Raw genomic sequence first — 22,028 nt, 5'->3', positions numbered from 1 at the left:
GTCATGTTGCATGGATTGTGGTATCCACGTGTTCACTTCCTCTTCTAGCAAACCATTGGTACCATAACTTAAGGTCCACAATGGGGTGATCCGATCCATCCACCTTGTTAGCCAGCTCGCCGTGGGCCCAAAAAGTCTTAACATGGGCAGTGTACACTTCTAACAAACATCACAGTGAGCCTGAAAATTTTCAATAGTCACCATTATTTTTTATTATGTGGGCCACATGAGCACTGGATCGGGCTAATATTTGGGCCCTAGTCCTAAAACGACATGGCAAGAAGAATGGGCAGCATGGATGAAACACATACATGGTGGTGGGGCCCACAGACCACCGAGCACCAGCCATTGGCTGGTGGTAGGGGGAGTAGCCAATCTATCACTTTTTTGGGTTTTGAAGAAGAAGGTAATTTCTTATTCACTCCAGGACCGTACAGGGGCATTTTCGTTCGAAACAATATCCAGAAGTTGCCAGAAGGCCACTCTTGGGATATCTTGATTATAGTACCTCACGAGGTAATTTGACCAAACTTTGAGCTCAATATGGTCAAATTCCCTTGAAAGAAAGTAAAAATAGTAGTCAAAGACCTATACCACATCAGGGCTGTGTCGATTGAGATGATCGGTGTTCCTTCTCGGAAGGGGGCTCCATCACGCACTTCTGCAATCCTGCATAGAGTATTTGGGGTTGTATGATTACATAGAAATGATATTATTTTAAGTTTTTTTATAAGCAGGGCCAATGGTCCAGTGATCCAAACAATCGATGCAATGATTTTCACTTTGGGTGGACTACGCGCAAGAGATCTCCCTGATTGAAGATCATAGCCATCGAATATTAGGCCTCTCTCTCTCTCTCTAAAACTTTTTAACTTAAGTTACGCCTTTCTCCCTGATTGAAGATCATAGCCATCGAATTAAAGGCCTTTCTCCCCCTGATTGAAGATCATATCCATCAAATATTAGTTCTTTCTCTCATTTGATTCTAAACCATTATTCTATTTCTTTTTCTTAAATTTGTATTCTTGGTCACTAACTGAAGGGTTAGAATCTCACCTTCTGAGAGTTTTTGTACCTAGGAAATTCATAGCGGGCTCATAAATCAACCTGTGTGGATGACTATACACCATAGCCACACTGGGACAATATTTCACCATCATTTGACCTTAGAGCTGTGTGATGGATCTTAAATAACAGAGAAATGACACAGTAAGCTAAGTTCATAGAAACCTTCCCATACATTTAGTTGCATTTGGATTTTCTTCTCTCTTTATTTATTTATTTATTTTTATTTTTATTTTTATGCATTTGAACTTGTTGGCATACCCAAATCACCTATCTAGACCATCCATTAGGTTAAGTGCGAGAGCGGTCCCAACAAGCAAATACATTATCTGCTAGTTTGAATCTCATTGCTTCTTTTTTCACATATTATTAACCCACTGAACCAAGTGACTCAGCTGGTGTGACCATCAAACGCATTGTACGTTAGAGTGCCAACTTGACAAGTCTTATCTACTTAAGATCGAGGCACACTAATGAGTGGGTTTTATAATGACTCGAGCTCAGAATCTGGTTATGGAGGTTGACTCAGCCGTTCTGAGTTGAGTAGCTGAGTTTTAGAAGCACGAGTGAAATAAGCGTAAGCTGGAATACACCAAAGCACACGGGGAATGTACTCCGCGTTTTTTTTTTTTTTTTTTTTTTTTGGGTTAGCTTGTTAGTGCACACCCATGTCAATACACACACTCCATGTTAGCCACCCCCACTAGGAATCAATACCAAGACCTCAAGTGTTGAAACGAGGTATATCCACTCAGTCTGCCAGTTGAGCTATGGATTTGGGTGTTTCTCCGCGTATATATCCAGAATGTCAACACCATATCCAAGCAGGAATTTTCTCCAAGCTGGGTTGACTCATCTGAGTTTCAAGTTAAGTAACTGAGTTACCCAAAAAACACAGTGAAAGTAGTGGACGCCAATTGCCGTTACCCCTGGCCAACATGAAGTTCTTAGAGGCATAAGCTATGTGTGCCCACAGTAATTAATATCAGCGAGAAATCCACTCTGTTGGTCTGTTTTGTCAGCGCATGCATGTAATTAGAACATGAGCCTTAAAAAATGAAGCAGATGCAAAACTCAAGTGGGCCACACAACAGGAAATAGTGGAGAAAGAAATAACACTATTCAAATTATTGTGGGGCCCACATACTCCACCTATAGCCTCACAAAAGGTTTCGATGGTGGTTACTCTATCCCTACCATTTCTTGTGTCAGGGCTCACTTGTGGATTTTCATTTTTAGACTCATTTATAACATGAACCTGCAACAAACGATTAATAGAGTGGAGGTCAGAAGGATGCCGTGGTGGGCCCCACATACTCCACCTATGCAAGATCTCAACAATATACTAGCCGTTTTTAACGTAATCTCACATACACGTGTCAATGGAGTGCTAGTTTTGAGACCGAGAATATATTGAATACTATGATAGTGTGATGAATGGCCCACGGTAATACAGAGAAAATCTTGGATTTTCCCGGCTATCACATCATGACCTAAAGGGCACCACGCCACGTGTCACATGCAAGGAGTCTGATATGAACGCGATTTGATACACCGAGGTCAGAGGATCCCTACTATGGGGCCACTGTGATGTATGTATGTGACTTACATCCACACCGTCCATCGCTTTTGAAAGCTCATTTCAGGCATAATCCCAAAAAATGAAGCAAATTCAAATCTTAGGGGCCATACCAGAGAAACAGTCGCGACTGAATCCCCACCATTAAAAACTTCATGTAAGCTCATTTCAGGCATAATCCCAAAAAATGAAGCAAATTCAAATCTTAGGGACCATACCAGAGAAACAGTCGCGACTGAATCCCCACCATTAAAAACTTCATGTGGAACATTGCCATCCAACCTGTTGACAAGGTCACAAAGACCTAGATGAAGAGACCAAACAAATATTATCTTGATCCATGGATTTTGTCGCCCACGAGAAGTTTCTAATGGTCGGTTACCAGTGTTTCCTGTATCATGGTCGATTTGAATCTGCTTCAGTTTTAGAATCATATGCCTTGAAACGGGTTTTCAAAACGGATAGACACCATGGATATAAGGTACATACATCAAAGTGGGCCCCACAGTCGGGATCCCCACATGCAAGGCCCAGTCAACAACAGCTTGATCTGCAATAACTCGAATGTAATATATGTATTTGTTGTTCATGTGACGATGTTTTCTAACTTTAGATCATTCTCTCTGTAACCGTTGTATTCTAATTTTAAATTTGTTATCCGTCTATATAAAAGAAAAAAAATACAATCATCTCCTATCCAGCGCAACGGTTTACCTCTGTATTTTTCTACGTAGTCGCTTACAAATTATTTAGAATGAGTCATGGACTTCTGCCGAGCGGACAAAAATAAAAAGATTCAATGCTTCTATTTCAACGAACAGGTGTCTATGAGTAAAAGGTTAGAAATTATACGCCACGAGTACAATTTACGAGCACCTGCATATCAAACAGGGAAGATTCCGGAGTACCCGAAATTGGAGAGCAGATTAGGTGTTACCCTTACCGTGGGGCCTACATTGATCATATGTTGTATATCCACGCAGTACATCCATTTCTCCAGCTAATTTTCGAATGTGGTACGAAAATTTAAGTAGATTCAAATCTCAGGTGGACCACATCAGAGGAAACAGTGGTGATTAAATGCCTACCATTAAAAACTTCCCAGGGCTCAGTGTAAGCATATCCGTAATGATTATTTAGCATCCAACCCGTTTATAAGGTCAAACAGACCTGGATGGAGCGAAAATACAAGGATCAGCTTGGTTCAAAACTATTTTGGCCTACAAAAAGCTTTTAATTGTCATTCACCACTTTTTTTCCAATGGTGTGGTTCACTGGAGATTTGGATTTGCTTAATTTTTACTATAAAGTCCTAAAATAAGGTGAAAAAAAATGGATGGGCAGTGTTGATATAGAAAAAAATAATTTATATGGGCCCCACACGGTAAGGGTAAAACCCACTACGGTGTTGCCCCGGAAATATGCTCCCCCTAAACTCCCTCTTGAGAGATCACTTAAAAATCAAAAGCAATCTTATAGTTGTAATCATTAGCTAGAAAACAATAAAATAAATAATGTCTCAACTGCGACTATTTTGTGGACCACATATTTGTGGGGCCCACCGTGGTGTGCTAATGGAATCTGAGCCACCCAACAGGATCTCAACACATGAAAATATGATGTCCTAGTCAGTAAGCTGATCCAATCTTCAGGCGGCCAACACTAGAGGAAAAAAAATGGACTAGTGCTTGAAAATTTCAAAATCCCTTAGTGGGCCACATGATGGTTGGATGTACCTGATTTTTGTGGTATCCCATTTTCATGATGGGTTGACCCTATTTAGTGGACTGGATGCCATATACAACAGTGGACCCATATCGAGGCCAATTGCATGATTTTTTTTATTTTTTATTTTATCAATGGCACAAATCTTCACGCATCTCCATCGATACCCAAGAAAACAATATAATAAAACCACGTCTGTATTTTTATTTTTTTCAGTAAGTACACTTGCATGAAAGTCGCACAACTTGAAAACGTAAGGTATCTTTCTCTCCGTAATTCCACATTTGTCTGACATGGATCTGTGCTATGAAACTCTAGATCCTACAATGACATTCACCAGCCACAAAAGTCAGCCTAGTGTAGCATCAGGTGGACCACACCGGCAATGGACAATCAACGGGTACCACTCAACATGTATTGAGATTGCAACCACTCCATCCAGACGTCAGCCATCGATGGTTTATCTTTTTCAATGTGGGTCCCACGTGCACTTACAATTTTGTTTTTTAAATGTGGGTCCCACTTGCCCATGTAGTGCAGATTTACTAAACGAAATAAAGTTCGATGAGATGGTACTGTACACGTTAGAGTAATTAGATTTTTATTTTTAATTTTTAATTTTTTTTTCTTTCATTGTTTTGCAACTGAGGGACATCTTTTTAAGATAAACAGTCTAAATAAACTCTGATACTTGAAAATAAGAAGACTTCAAAATGGTTTAAAGTGGCCAACTTTTATTTATTTATTTATTTATTTTACACACGCACACGCACACGAACCCCACGCACTCACGCCTTAGTGGGATTTCACCACTTATGGATACTCGAACCCTTGACCGGGTGTTGAAACTCCTTAGTAGAGGTGGGTATGTTGGACCCTATTCGACCTGACTCAGTACTATTCTAAACAGAACCGATGACATAGATCGGCCCTGATTGAGTCTGTCCATCCAGATCCGATCGTTTTTCAGATCGAGTTCGGATGATGGTGTATCCGGATAGAACCAATCCGAAAACCCAGGCCGAAAGGGTCTGAACCGACCCAACCAGACCCGACCCGGGATGTAAATATATCTCTATTTTGTAACTTCACCCCGCCCAGGCTTTTCATTTCGCGTTAAAAAAACCCCACCCAATGTACACCTAAGCCCCCAACTATATCTCTCTCTATCTCTCTCTCTCTCTCTCTCTCTCTCTCTCTCTCTATATATATATATATATATATATATATATATATCTGTCTATCTCTCTCTATATCTGTCTCTCCCTTTCTGTTAGGGCTTCTATTTTTTTCCCAAATCGCACGACATCAATCCCCACATGCATATCCTTGTCCGTCTGTGACGGACGGTCTCGATTTATCTCGGGGCTTCAGTTCCTGTGAACTCTGCATAAGATCCTGAGATAGAGCATCTTTGCCCTGGGTTTCTTCATAACGACCCTGATCTTTATCTTGGTCGGCGTTGTTGCCGCTCTTTCCGTCAGGTTGTGCTGCAACAAGGGCCCTTCCGTCAATCTGTATGTCGACTGCCTCTCTCTAATTTCATTTTATTTTATTTCGTTTTGATTTTTTGAATGCGGAATGCATGAAAAATGACGATTGTCTGATTAATTCTTAGACCCCCACCATGAATTATGTGTTTTATTCATGCCGTCCATCCATTTTGTAAGATAATTTTAGGGCTTTATCCCAAAAATGAGGTGGATCTAAATCTCAAGTGGACCACACCATGGGAAAAAGTAGTGATTGAATTTCCACCATTAAAAAATCCTAGGGCCCATTTTAATGGTTATTTGACATCTAGCCTACTGATTATGTCATACAAACTTAGATGAAGGGAAAAAATATATTTCAACTTGATCCAAAACTTTCGTGGCGCAAGAAGTTTTTAATGGTGGGCGTTCAATCAACATTATGCGGTCCACTTGAGATCTGGATCAAACTAATTTGTGGGTTCATATCATAAAATGATCTGGAAGAATGGGTGGATGGAATGGATGAAACACGGAATGACAAACGGTCTATATATGCACCTGTCCACCAATAGATGATTGGACGTTCATGAGTCCCGCACGTGGCATGCAAAGAGTGGGGGAGGCCAGATGAACGGGTCAGATGTCGCCCGTGTGACAGGGCAACGAAGTAGGCAGAGAATGTCTACTCAAACAAGTAATGTAGGGAAATCGCCACCATAGGGATTGGAAGCAGATTGTGTACTGAGTAACTCGGTATCCTAAGCAGATTGTGGGACCCACTGTCATTCATGCATTTTATCCACTCCATTCATCCATTTTATCAGATAATTTTAGTCGTTTAGCACAAAAATAAATCCTGTACAAATCTCAAGTGACCACACCAATGGAAACAGTGGGGCCCACAAAACTATTTTCCCCTTTTGCTGATGTTTCAAGTTTTTCTATCGAGCTGATATTTCTACTATCCGAACGGTTTATATGATGTTATGAAAAAAAGTAGCTCAATGAAAATCAAAAGGGGAAAATAGTTTGGATGTCCAAACTTAATTGACTGTTCGGTTAGCTGCAAATGCAAGTAAACAGTACTGGTGATGACTAATGATGACTTTTCTATTTTCATCCATAAAAATATTGATAAGTATAGGTTTTAAGAAGAGACTCCTACCATGCATTCGGTGAACTCTGTCAACCCCACCATTATGTACGTGTTTTATGCCTTTGTCCATTCATTTTGTTAGATTATTATAAAACATGAACTAAAAAATAGGTAGATCCAAAGTTCTATAGCCCATAAGAAATTTTCAATGGTACGCATTCACTCTCCTCTACTTTTTGTGGTGTGGTCCACATGAGTTTTGAACCTGTTTTATCTTTGGGCTCATGTGTTAAAACTATCTTTAAAAAAATGTATGAATAACATGAATATAACTCGTACATCAAGGTAAGGCCTACCTGTTATGAGGTTGAGTTTTGCCCAATTTTGAGATGAAATTCACACTTTATTGCAAATAGCAAACACTTGTTGTAATTAGGGCCTGTTTGACATGGTTTAGCTACTGGGCTCGACAGTAGCCACTGTCTATTGAAGTGACGTCACCACATTATGTGGGGCCATCACGAGTTATGTGTTGTATCCACACCGTCCATCCATTTGGAGAGAACGTTTTAGGGTATGAGCCAAAGAATGAGGTAGGTCCAAAGCTCAAGTGGACCCAACACACAAAATAGTGGGGACTACACGCCTACCATTAAGAACTTCTTTGGGTGACAGACGTTTTCGATCAAGCTGGTATTTGTGTTTTCCCTTATTACATGTACATGTTAACTTATAAACAGGTTAGATCTCAAATAAACATAATGGTGGGCCCTACGAAGGTTTCAATGGTGGGCGTCACTGTCTCACTATTTTCTGTAGTGGGGCCTACTTGAACTTCAGATCTGCCTCGTTCTTTGGCTCATACCCTAAAATGATCTCTCCAAATGGATAGATGGTGTGGATACAACACATATATCATGGTGGGTCCCACGGAACCGTGGTGATGCCACTTCAGCAGGGAGACTGGACAGTTGAGTAGCTAATCGGGTCCGTTACAAATATCAGGAGTGGCATCGAACCAAATTGAATTTTAATGAATTAGCTAGAGTCACATCAAATTAACATGAGTCTAAAACTACTGCTTTAAAGACATGACCACCTCTCTCTTTTCTACTTATAAACAAGGGAACCTTAAAAGGTGTTCTTCTTCATGTGTGGTTTCCCAAACCTTCTCACATTTATGAGTGTATAAGCAATATCTATAAAGCTTTTCTACGCGCACATGGTAAGGTGGATAATCAATTAAGATGATTCATTTATTAATATCAGTGGGACCAAGCCGGGCAATAATTACACCATTCTTGGTAAGTGACATTGACCAACCTTCTCACATTTATGAATGTGTCGGTATCATCTTTAAAGTTTTTGTTTTTCTTTACAGGCACATGGAATCAATTAAGATACTTTATTTAATAATATTATTGGGAGCAAGCCATGGTGCAAAAATAGCACTACTAAAATGACACGGTGGATCATCTATTATTTACGAAATATAGATCAGATAATTAAATCATCCAACCAAAATGGTATTTAGGAATCATAAACAATACAAAGTAAAATCCAAAAATTACACCATTTAAATGACACAGCGGATCATCTATTATTTACACGCCATAGATCATAAGGTTAAAATCATCAAACCAAAGTGCAATTTAGGAATCATAAGCAACACAAAGTAAAATTTATTGAATGTTAAGGCTGTTGATTGAAATTATTTTGTTTCTTCATTCAATCTTCACCATTTTTTTATACTAATTATTGGATGTTGCTCATCCCAGGCGCCTTTTAAAAGTCTTGGGAACTGACGTGCGTGGGACCATTGCAAGACCAAAGTTAGATGGAAAAGCATAGAGCGAAAGATATTTTTTCTCGTCTTGACCCTATGTTTGGAAGGAAAAGAAATTTTCTAATCTTTGTAATGGTATTGGGCCGCATCATCACTAATGACTTAGGTCATGGGGCCGGATTAGCTACTGACAAGTTGAGTAGTTAGACCCGCTATTGAAGTGACGTCACCAAGTTCTATGGCCCCACCATGGTGTATGTTTTGTACGATGTATGTTTTGTATCAACGCCTCCAATTCATTTCGAGAGATCATTTTAAGGCAAGATCCAACGAATGAGTTAAATCCAAAGTCCAGTGGACCCAGCACAGAAAACAGTGGGGCAGTGACACCCACCATTAAAATCTACTAAAGGCCACAAAAGTTCGAGGTTAAGCTGATATTTGTGTTTTCCCTTCTTTCATGTCTTTTGTTTTTTTATTTTTTTATTTTTATTTTTAACTTTTGAACAGGTTGGACTTCAAATAAACATTGTGGTGGCCATTAGAATAGTTTCAATGGTGGGAATCACTCTCCCCACTGTTTTCTATGGTGGGGTCCACTACAACTTTTTATCTGCCTTATTCTTTGACTCATGCCCTAAAATGATATCTTTAAATGGATGGACGGTGTGGATACAACACATACATCATAATGGGCCCACAGAACTGGGTGACGTCATTTCAGCGGACTCACTGTTCAACCTGTGAGTATCTAATCCGCGACCTAGATCACATCACTATAGAGTGCGGATCCCCTGCCTCCAGCGTTTTCATTGGTCAACATTGCTATAAGTGCCACGTCATCAGATTTTTTAAATATATTAAAAAATACATTTAATAGGAAGTATAACGGAGACGTTAAACCGAAGCGGTTTGCGTGCTGAGTAAATTAGTATGGTAAGTGTACTGAGTAAAGTCTGTGGAGCCCACCCTCATTCGTGCACTGTATCAACTCCATCCATCTCTTTTATCATCTAATTTTAGGGTTTTAAAACAAAAATACTCATATCCAAAGGTCAAGTGGACCACACCACCTGAAACAGTGTGAATTGAATTCTACTGTTGAAAAGTTATTGGGGGCCCACAGAAGTTTTATATCAAGATGATATTTGTTTTTTCCATTCATCCATGTCTCTGTGATCTTATGAACAGTTTGGATGAAAAATAAACATCATTGGGGTCTTAGAAACATTTCAATGGTGAAAATCAATACTTCCACTGTTTCCTTAGGTATGGTCTACTTGAGCTTTTAATATACTTCAGTTTTGGGCTCAACCCCTAAAATGATTGAAAAAAACAGATGGACGACGTGGATAAACCACATGAATGCACAATGGGCCCAATAGAGTTTACTTATATATAGTATGATAAGACTCGGTACGCAATCCGATTTTGGGATGCGGATTTCCTGCCAAAGCCTTTTGCAGTAAGATCCTGCACAAGTATTTCGGATGGGCCCACTGCGGCGTTTGTTATAAATCCAACCCGTTCATCCATTTTTAGATATTATTTTAGTACATAATACCAAAACTAAGGTGTATACAAAACTCAAATGGGCCACACGAGAGGAAACAGTGGGGATTTAGTGTCCACCACCATTGAAATATTTATATGGCTACAAAGGTTTTGCATCAGTCTAATATTTTGGTGTTTTCACTTGATTCTAGTAAAAATAACCTTATAACAGTTTGGATGGCATGTAAACATCAAGACGCCTAAGAAGGTTTCAACGGTCGGAATTTCTTTCTCCACTGTTTCATCTTGTATGGCCCAGTTGAGTTTTTTATTATCCTAATTTTTGGTTACATGTCTTAAAATGAGCTCTAAAAAATGGATGAATGGATTAGAATTCTTATAAACATCACGGTGGACCCACCATACATCCCAGCATTGGAACTTCATGCAAAAGGCTTTCCTCGGTGAATCACGTCCACGGTTTCCATTGGAAACGGATTGGCTACTCCTCTGCCACTCGGTGCTATGTGGGCCCACCATGATGTATGTGTTTCATCCATGCCATCCATTTATTTTTCTAGATCATTTTATGGTCTGAGACAAAAAATAAGGTATAACTCAATCTCAAGTGGACCACATTACATGAAACAATGTTGAATGAGTGTTGACCATTAAAAACTTTTTGGGGGCCATAAAAGTTTTGGATCAAGCTGATCTTTGTTTTTTCCCTTCATCTGGGTCTTTATGACCAAACCAACAGATTGGATGTCGAATAAACAGTACGGTGGGCCTTAGGAGGACTTTAATGATGGATGTCCAATCACCATTGTTTCCTGTGGTGTGGTCCATATGAGATTTATATACCTCTAATTTTTTGGATGAAGCACTAAAATTATAAGTAAAAATGGATAACCACTAGCCATCGGGCCGGCGGCAGGGGGAATAGCCAATTCGTTCCCGCAATCAGCTACCTTCTATTTGAGGATTCAGCGCACAGATTAAGTAGCGAGACTGCTACTAAAGTGATGTCACCTAGTTATGTGGGACCCACCATGATATATGTTTTGTATCCACACCATCCATCCATATGTAGAGATCATTTTAGGGCATGAGCCATAAAATGAATCGGATCCAAAACTTGAGTAGACTCGAACACAGAAACAGTGGAGAGAGTCATGCCCGCCATTAAAAACTTCAAAGGTTTAAAAAAGTTTTCCATCAAGTTGATATTTGTGTTTTCCCTTCTTTAATGTCTATGTTAACTTAAGGTCCACTGTGATTTTTATTTAAGTTTTCGTTTAGGGATTCAGTGCATAGGTTGAGTAGTGAGACTCACTACTAAAGTGACGTCACGTAGTTATGTTAGTCCCACCATGATGTATGTTTTGTATCCACACTGTCCATTCATTTGGAGAGATCATTTTAAGGCATGAGCCAAAGAATGAATGAGATTCAAAACTCGAGTGGACCCCACCACAAAAAATAGTGAAGAGAGTATGCTCACCATTAAAAACTTCTAAGGGCCACAAAAGTTTAAGATCAAGCTGATATTTGTGTTTTCACTTCTTTAATATTTGTGCTAAATTATGAACAGGTTATATCTCAAATAAAAATCACGGTGGACCTTAGGAAGGCTTCAACGTTGGACGTCACTCTCCTCACTATTTTCTATGGTGGAGTTCACTCCAGCTTTGGATCTACCTCATTCTTTTGATCATGCCCTAAAGTGATCTCTCCAAATGGATGTACAATGTGGATACAACACGTACATCATGGTGGGCCCCACAGAACTTGGTGGTGTCACTTTAGTAGCGAGTCTAACTACTCAATGTGTCGGTAGCTAATCCACCTCTAATTTCTTTCTTCTAAAATTTAATTAGGTCATGTCATCTCACAACAATTTTATAAGATAAAAAAATATATTTACAAAATCTCCTTGATTAGCAAGGAATATTAGCTGCGGCCCATGATGAGTGATGTCCGTAGGATCCTCACCGTGGGACCACCTTAATCTATATGTTGTATATTTACTCCATTCATCCGTTTTCTCATATTATTTTATGACTTGACCTGAATCGGTACTTGTGATTGGGTCAGATTCAGTCCGAATTAGTCTAGGACAGACCCGGACTTGGATCGAGTTAGGCATGTTAGACTCCGTACCGAGTCAGGTCGAGTTCGAGTCAGGCCTATTTCAAAACTGAATCGAGTTGGATCGGCCCTAACTCGGTTTGAATCGACTCGATGCCCACCTCTAACTTACATCATATAGGGCACAATTCAACGTGGGCCTTAAATCGTGTAGGGCTACCGATAAAATGACGGGATTCATTGGACAAAGTGACGAGGTTATTAGATGAAGTGACAAAGTTATATTAAACAAAGTGACGAGGTTGCCCGATAAAGTAACATGATTCCACTAAGCAAAGTAATAAGCTTAAACGAGACAAAGAAAATAGGATTCCATTAGATAAAGTTACAGATTTTCGGAAAATAGGGTTTAGCTTGATAAAATGACGAGTTTTCGAATAAAGTGACTTAGTTCCACTAGACAAAGTGACGATACTACTGTGCAAAGTGAGAGGATTTCACTAGATAAAGTAACGGCTTGTCAAATAAAATGACGGGGTTTCAATAGACAAAGTGACGGGTTCATTTGACAAAGTGACGAGGTTGCAGTACAAAGTGACAAAGTTCAATAGACAAAGTGACGAGATTGCAGTACAAAGTGATAGGGTTCAGTAGACAAAGTGACCGAGTTGCAGCACAAATGACGAGGTTGCAATATAAAGTGACAGAGTTCAGTAAACAAAGTGATGGAGTTGTAGCACAAAGTGATGGGGTACAATAGACAAAGTGATGAGGTTTCAGTACAAAGTGACGGGGTTCAGTAGACAAAGTGACGAGGTTGTAATACAAAGTGACGGGGTATAGTAGACAAAGTGACGATGTTGCAGTACAAAGTGACGGAGTTCAGTAAACAAAGTAACGAGGTTGTAGTACAAAGTGACGAGGTTCAGTAAACAAAGTGACGGGGTTCATTAGACAAAGTGACGAGGTTGCAGTACAAAGTGACAGAGTTCAGTAGATAAAGTGACGGGGTTGCAGTACAAAGTGACGGGATTTAGTAGACAAAGTGACGAGGTTTGGATTGGATTCAGTCGTAATAAATGGTGGGCGTGACTCTCTCCACTGTTTTTTGTGGTGGGGTCCACTCGAGTTTTGGATTTGATTCATTCTTTGGCTCATGCCTTAAAATGATCTCTCCAAATGGATGGACGGTGTGGATACAAAACATACATCATAGTGGAACCCATATAAATAGGTGACATCACTTCAGTAGCGATTCTCATTGCTAAATGTGGCATTGAATCTCAAATGGAAATGAAAGCGAATTAGCTACTCCCCCTACCACCAGCCCGGTGGTGGTGTTGTTAGTGGTTGGTACTCTGTGGGCCCCACCATGATGTATGTGTTTCATCCATTCCATTAATCTATTTTTACATATAATTTTAGGAGTTGATCCCAAAAATGAGATGGATATAAATCTCATATGGACCACACCACAGGAAAACAATGGTGATTGGATATCCACCATTAAAGTCCTCCTAAGGCACACCATACTGTTTATTTGACATCCAATTTGTTGGTTTGGTCATAAAGACCCAGATGAAGGGAAAAAACAAAGATCAGCTTGATCCAAAACTTTTATGGCCCCTAAAAAGTTTTAATGGTCAACGTTCTTTCAACACCGTTTCATGTAATGTCGTCCACTTGAGATTGGGTTATACCTCATTTTTGGTCTCAGACCATGAAATGATCTAAAAAAAATAAATGGACGGCATGGATGAAACACATACATCATGGTGGGCTCACATAGCACCGAGTGGCAGGGGAGTAGCTAGTCCGTTTCCAATGGAAACCGTGGACTCGGATTCACCGGGAAAAGCCTTTTGCATGAAGTTCTAGAGCTGAGATGTATGGTGGGGTCCACCGTGATGTTTATAAGAATTCTAATCCATTCATCCATTTTTAGAGCTCATTTTAAGATATGTAACCAAAAATTAGGATGATTAAAAACTCAACTGGGCCATATAAGATGAAACAATGGAGAAAGAAATTCCTACCGTTTAAACCTTCCTAGGCATCTTGATGTTTATATGCCATCCAAACTGTTTATAAGGTCATTTTTACTAGGATGAAGTAAAAACACCAAAATATTAGACCGATGCAAAACTTTTGTGGCCATATAAATATTTCAAGGGTGGACACTAAATCCCCACTATTTCCTCTCGTGTGGCCCATTTGAGTTTTGTATATACGCTAGTTTTGGTATTATGTCCTAAAAAGATATCTAAAAATGGATGAATGGGTTGGATTTATCACAAATATCGCAGTGGGCCCATCCGGAATACTTGTGCAGGATCTTACTGCAAAAGGCTTTGATAGGAAATCCGTCCGGTTAGACACGGGAAATCGGATTACGTACCGAGTCTTATCGTACTGAGTAAACTCTGTTGGGCCCACTGTGAATTCATGTGGTTTATCCACGCTATCCATCCATTTTTTCATATCATTTTAGGGGTTGAGCCCAAAACTGAAGTATATCAAAAGCTCAAGTAGACCGTACCAAAGGAAACGGTGGAAGTATTGATTTTCACCATTGAAATGTTTCTAAGCCCCCAATGATGTTTATTTTTCATCCAAATTGTTCATAAGATCACAAATACATGGATGAATGGAAAAAACAAATATCATCTTGATATAAAACTTCCATGGGCTCCCAACAACTTTTCAACAGTAGAATTCAATTTACACTGTTTCAGGTGGTGTGGTCCACTTGATCTTTGGATATGATTAATTTTTGTTTCAAAAACCCTAAAATTAGATGATAAAAGAGATGGATAAAGTTGATATAATGCACGAATGACGGTGGGCTCCGTAGACTTTACACAGTACGCTAACCATACTGATTTACTCAACACGCAAACCGCTTCCGCTTAACGTCTCCGTTATACGTCCTATTAAATGTACTTTTCTTAATAAATAAAAACAACCTGATGACGTAGCACTTATAGAGACGTTGACTAATAAAAACGATGGAGGCTGGGAGTTCCTGCCTCTAGGAGGCAGAGGAGGGGAATGGATTGGCTACTCCCCCTGACACCAGCCTCGTGGCTGGTGGTCGGTGCTCTGTGGGCCCCACCATGATGTACGTGTTTCATCCATTCCATTAATCCATTTTTACAGATCATTTTATGGCTTTATATATAAAATGATAGGGATATAAATCTTAGGTGGGCCACACTACAGGACAAAAAATAATGAATGGATATTCACAATTAAAATCCTCCTAAGGCCCACTGTAATGTTTATTTGAAATCCAATCTGTTGATTTGGTCATAAAGACCTAGATGAAGGGAAAAAATAAATATCAGCTTAATCCAAAAGTTTTATGGCCCCCAAAACGTTTTTAATGGTCAAATTTCATTCAACACTGTTTCCTGTAATGTGGTCCACTTGATATTGATATATACTTCATTTTTTTTTACCATAGCATAAAATGATATATAAAAATAGATGGACATAGCATAAAATGATATATAAAAATAGATGGACATCATGGATGACACACATACATCATGGTGGGCCCCACAGAGCACCGACCATCAGCCCCGTGGCTGGTGGTCGGTGCTCTGTGGGCCCCACCATGTTGTACGTGTTTCATCCATTCCGTTAATCCATTTTTATAGATCATTTTATGGCTTTATATATAAAATGATAGGGATATAAATCTTAGGTGGGCCACACTACAGGACAAAAAATAATGAATGGATATTCACAATTAAAATCCTCCGCAGGCCCACTGTAATGTTTATTTGAAATCCAATCTGTTGATTTGGTCATAAAGACCTATATGAAGGTAAAAAATAAATATCAGCTTAATCCAAAACTTTTATGGCCCCCAAAACGTTTTTAATGGTCAAATTTCATTCAACACTGTTTCCTGTAATGTGGTCCACTTGATATTGATATATACTTCATTTTTTTTTTACCATAGCATAAAATGATATATAAAAATAGATGGACATCATGGATGACACACATACATCATGGTGGGCCCCACAGAGCACCGACCACCAGCCCCGTGGGCCCCACCATGATGTACGTGTTTCATCCATTCCGTTAATCTATTTTTACAGATCATTTTATGGCTTTATATATAAAATGATGGGGATATAAATCTTAGGTGGGCCACACTATAGGACAAAAAATAATGAATGGATATTCACAATTAAAATCCTCCTAAGGCCCACTGTAATGTTTATTTGAAATCCAATCTGTTGATTTGGTCATAAAGACCTAGATGAAGGGAAAAAATAAATATCAGCTTAATCCAAAACTTTTATGGCCCCCAAAACGTTTTTAATGGTCAAATTTCATTCAACACTGTTTCCTGTAATGTGGTTCACTTGATATTGATATATACTTCATTTTTTTTACCATAGCATAAAATGATATATAAAAATAGATGGACATCATGGATGACACACATACATCATGGTGGGCCCCACAGAGCACCGACCACCAGCCACGGCTGGTGGTCGGTGCTCAGTGGGCCCCACCATGATGTACGTGTTTCATCCATTCCGTTAATCCATTTTTACAGATCATTTTATGGCTTTATATATAAAATGATGGGGATATAAATCTTAAGTGGGCCACACTACAGGACAAAAAATAATGAATGGATATTCACAATTAAAATCCTCCTAAGGCCCACTGTAATGTTTATTTGAAATTCAATCTGTTGATTTGGTCATAGAGACCTAGATGAAGGGAAAAAATAAATATCAGCTTAATCCAAAACTTTTATGGCCCCCAAAACGTTTTTAATGGTCAAATTTCATTCAACACTGTTTCCTGTAATGTGGTCCACTTGATATTGATATATACTTCATTTTTTTTACCATAGCATAAAATGATATATAAAAATAGATGGACATCATGGATGACACACATACATCATGGTGGGCCCCACAGAGCACCGACCACCAGCCAGGGAACGGATTGGCTACTCCCCCCGACACCAGCCCCGTGGCTGGTGGTCGGTGCTCTATGGGCCCCACCATGATGTACGTGTTTCATCCATTCCGTTAATCCATTTTTACAGATCATTTTATGGCTTTATATAGAAAATGATAGGGATATAAATCTTAGGTGGGCCACACTACAGGACAAAAAATAATGAATGGATATTCACAATTAAAATCCTCCTAAGGCCCACTGTAATGTTTATTTGACATCCAATCTGTTGATTTGGTCATAAAAACCTAGATGAAGGGAAAAAATAAATATCAGCTTAATCCAAAACTTTTATGGCCCCCAAAACGTTTTTAATGGTCAAATTTCATTCAACACCGTTTCCTGTAATGTGGTCCACTTGATATTGATATATACTTCATTTTTTTTTACCATAGCATAAAATGATATATAAAAATAGATGGACATCATGGATGACACACATACATCATGGTGGGCCCCACCATGATGTACGTGTTTCATCCATTCCGTTAATCCATTTTTACAGATCATTTTATGGCTTTATATATAAAATGATGGGGATATAAATCTTAGGTGGGCCACACTACAGGGCCAAAAATAATGAATGGATATTCACAATTAAAATCCTCCTAAGGCCCACTGTAATGTTTATTTGAAATCCAATCCGTTGATTTGGTCATAAAGACCTAGATGAAGGGAAAAAATAAATATCAGCTTAATACAAAACTTTTATGGCCCCCAAAACGTTTTTAATGGTCAAATTTCATTCAACACTGTTTCCTGTAATGTGGTCCACTTGATATTGATATATACTTCATTTTTTTTACCATAGCATAAAATGATATATAAAAATAGATGGACATCATGGATGACACACATACATCATGGTGGGCCCCACAGAGCACCGACCACCAGCGAATGGCTGGTGTCAGGGGGAGTAGCCAATCCGTTCCCCAGAGGAGCCGCACTCATCACTATAATGATGACCAGCCGAGATTTCACTCCACCCATGTGGCAATTCAGGATGACCAATTGACCATCATGTGTAGCCACAACGGAGCCCCCATGCCGAGATGGTCAGATGATCCAAACCGTCCATGTTCTTGATGATACTCCACTCAGACCACCATAACAAACGTAAAGCTGATTAGATGATCCTAACTAGCATTATAGACAGATGACTGCAGAATACTATTGAAATGAACATTTTCCCATTCAAATCCAAAGATCAAACGGCATGATCAGAGCTTTCTTATTGCACCATAGCTCACTTATGCTGGCACAGAGATGATGAACGGTTCGGATCATCGGACCATCTATGCAAGTAGTCCCCAAGTGGCAACACAAACATTCCATCCTGATCCCCTGGCTAAGATAGTGATCAGCTCATCAGATTCTTGGACTGTCAGTTCCATTTTCATGGAATACCGGCTTCTTTCTTTCATCAATGTTCCGGAAGAAATCTTTGAGTGTATTGACGGACGACCCATGATCTTTCACAGCAGCCTTCATCATCTCTCGAACTGCCATGGCCTTCTTCTTCATCTCCTCTCCTTTCTCTGTCCCACCCATCACCAATCCAATCACCCTCCCCTCCTTCTGGCCCACCACATTCTCCTCCATCCCTCTCACCACCTCCACGCACACACCCATCTCCTCCACCATCATCTTTGAGTTGATGAACTGATCAGACGCCAGCGGCCACCCTATCATCGGCACACCTTGACTCAAGCTCTCCAACACTGAGTTCCAACCACAGTGGCTGAGAAATGCACCCGTCGATGGATGCGATAGAATTTCCAGCTGTGGGGCCCATTTATGGATTATCAGCCCTTGTTTTCTGTGCATCATCCGTTCTTCGAACCCCTCAGGCAGCCATTCGGATCTGAAACCGCCACCTATGTCATGTCCGAAAGGGGGTCTAAGGACCCAAATGAACGGCTTCCCACTCGCTTCCAATCCCACCGCAAGCTCCATCATTTGTAGAGCTGAGATGCTATTCTGAGAACCAAACGACACATAAATAACTGAAGATGGACATTGTAGATTCAGCCACGCAACACATCGATCAGAAGAGATTGTAGGCTCCTTTCCAGCCCGCCCATTAGAGAATTTCCCATTGGAAGAAGATTCGAACAAGGAGAGAGGGAGGAGTGGACCGACAGCCCAAACTGGTAGCCTTGAAATCTTACGTAAAAGTCCCATTCCCGCCATCTCCATCTCTTTCACCGTATTACATAAAATCCCTCCAGAACCCAAAGAAAGCGACAATTGCCGACGGACCGTAACATACAAAGGATCCTTCTCATGAGCATTTCTCTCTACAAAATCTAATTGTGAGCGGTGAAGACGGAACGTTTCAGGAAAATCTGGTAGGCCGAACTCATCAGAAACTGTATGCTGATGTGGTAGATGAAACCAAAGAGAGTAAAATGCGGCCATTCCAAAAGCTCCTGCAGGAAGAAAAACAGCATGGAACATTCCAAGCCTCTTGGCGACATCGACCGTCCATCCAAGAAACACGTCGGCAATCAGGCAAAGAGCAGGCCGACCGTCTGTTCGGCTTATATCGATGAGAAGGAGTTCGAAGGAAGATTCCAGTTCAACGGTGGCTTGGAGGAATGGGTGGAAGCGATGGATGGGCAAAGCGTCGGTGTTTTCGATGTGGGGTGGTATGCCGTGATCTGAGCCGTTGAAAGGAAGTTCAATTAGCTCGATGGTGGTGTTTGTTGGGAGAGCCTTTCGGAGATTTTGGATGTTGAGAGGGGTGTTGATGATGGTGATGGTGAATTGGGTCCATCGCGAAAGCATCTGTGCTAGGGCTGCACAAGGGATGAGATGGCCCTGGGCCATGAAAGGGAACAATATCACACGGTCAGATTTCTTGGTGGCCATTGATGGAAGAAGATCAAAGAACAAAGGTTGTTGGATGGCGTTCATGGAATAAGAGAATTCATTTTTTAGAGGGATAGGTTGACAAGGCTCTCCATGTGGGGGCCATAGTTTAGTGATCAAGGGAAGCGGATTGGCTGGTGTACCACACACCAGCTATATAGCTGATGTATTGACGTCAGCAAGTTCTTTGGGTTACATCATGAGGTATGTGTTATATCCAAACCGTCCATCCATTTTTTGAGCTCGCCTTAATGCTTGAGCCGAAAAACAAGGCAGATATAAAGATCAAATGGACCACACTGCAAAAAGCAGTGGGGGATTGAACGTCTACCATTGAAACCATTTTGGGGATCACAGAAGTTTTGGATCAATATGAAATTTGTTTTTCCTCTTCATCCAGGTATTTTTGACCTTATGAACAGATTCGATTGAAAATAAAAGTTATGGTGGGCCCTACGAATTTTTTAACGGTGAAATTCATTATCCCCGTGGCTATTTTTGGTGCGGTCCATTCGAGCTGTTGATATGATTCATTTTTTGGCAAGTACTCTAAAATGATATCGAAAAATGGATGAACGGTGTGGATATAATAAATACATCATTGTGCGGCCATGTAACTTTGATCTCCTTTGAACCGTTGGTACAACTCGGAGCTCGAGGTGCGTCGGCAATCGTTTTCGCACGACACGTATTTACACCAGCTATATAGCTGGTGTGTGGTACACCAGCCAACCCGCTTCCGTGATAAGGCCATTGAACTTGGACGCGGATTGCGTACTGAGTAACTCAGCACGCTAGGCGTACAGAATCCATGACCGTCTATTTGAACATTGATTTGATGGTCTACAGATAGCCATCACAGAAAAATCCATGACCGTCTATTTGAAGGCCAGAAATTGAAAGATTGAGATTGTCCCATTGAGGAAATTTTATGGCATGGTCTATGCATGGTGTGAAGCAACAGATCAACGGTCTGGATTACAGAATCATGGCATCAGTCGTTAAAAATGAGAACCAGAGTATATTATGGAAAGACTCGGTTCGAGGATCTTATTAGTGGGCCACCCGCATCTTTTTTAGACGGCCATTTCTTTAAACTTTACTGTTTATAGTCCACCAGCAGCCCATCGAGCGGGCCCCCTAAAGCAAGCGCAGTCACTACTCATTGGTTTATTATACCGACTCCAGCTAATTAAAGGTGATGGGGGTCCCAGTCCTTGCCCGAGTGGCAGACTTTGAGGAGCTTCAACGCGAGGTCCGGCGCTGGATGTGATATTAGATGCGAATAGGAGGGTTATTCAGTTCCATCCCATCCTGTCTACTGTTTGGAACGGTGGGATGTATTTTATCCGCCACACCCTCGTAAACACCGCCTAAGTCTGAGATGAATTCCGCCAATCACAGGATGCAAGTTTTCACCGCTATGGGGGGCCCACCAAGATATCAACGAGATATCCACTCCCTCCATCATTTTCACCAGCTTACATTCAAGCATGATCCTGTTTTGAGGCAGGTATAAAATAATGAGTGGGGCACACCACAAGAAGCAGTGGAGATGCAAACCCATCCCTTTGTGATAGTCCAAACACGCTGTTGTATATCCCACGGGCTATTGCAAACCCATGGAATAAACGGACAAACACTGACACCACCATCATTACCTTCGGTGGGATGGGAATAAAAAACATAATTATTACATAGGGCAGGGATTGTCCCCCTCTTACCATGGGATAAGCTTAATTTCATTTTATGTTTATTATATTGTGGTACATTGAATTGATATACCTACCATCATTTGAAACGATTGAGAATAACACATATGTGTTATATCCAAACCATTCATCTATT

General features: G+C 40.3%; 1 protein-coding gene across 1 annotated transcript; it reads right to left on the bottom strand.

The window, feature by feature from the left end:
- Positions 1-18,458: 18,458 nt before the first annotated feature.
- LOC131221802 (UDP-glycosyltransferase 92A1-like) lies at positions 18,459-20,510 on the bottom strand. Its single transcript, XM_058217105.1, has one exon. It carries the CDS (start codon positions 20,223-20,225, stop codon positions 18,675-18,677), a length of 1,551 nt encoding a protein of 516 aa, XP_058073088.1. The 5' UTR covers positions 20,226-20,510; the 3' UTR covers positions 18,459-18,674.
- Between the last annotated feature and the right edge of the window lie 1,518 nt (positions 20,511-22,028).

Source organism: Magnolia sinica, chromosome 12 (assembly GCF_029962835.1).
Source record: "Magnolia sinica isolate HGM2019 chromosome 12, MsV1, whole genome shotgun sequence".
In the NCBI taxonomy this organism is placed as follows: Eukaryota; Viridiplantae; Streptophyta; class Magnoliopsida; order Magnoliales; family Magnoliaceae; genus Magnolia; species Magnolia sinica.
This window is presented reverse-complemented; position numbering and strand designations above follow the sequence as displayed.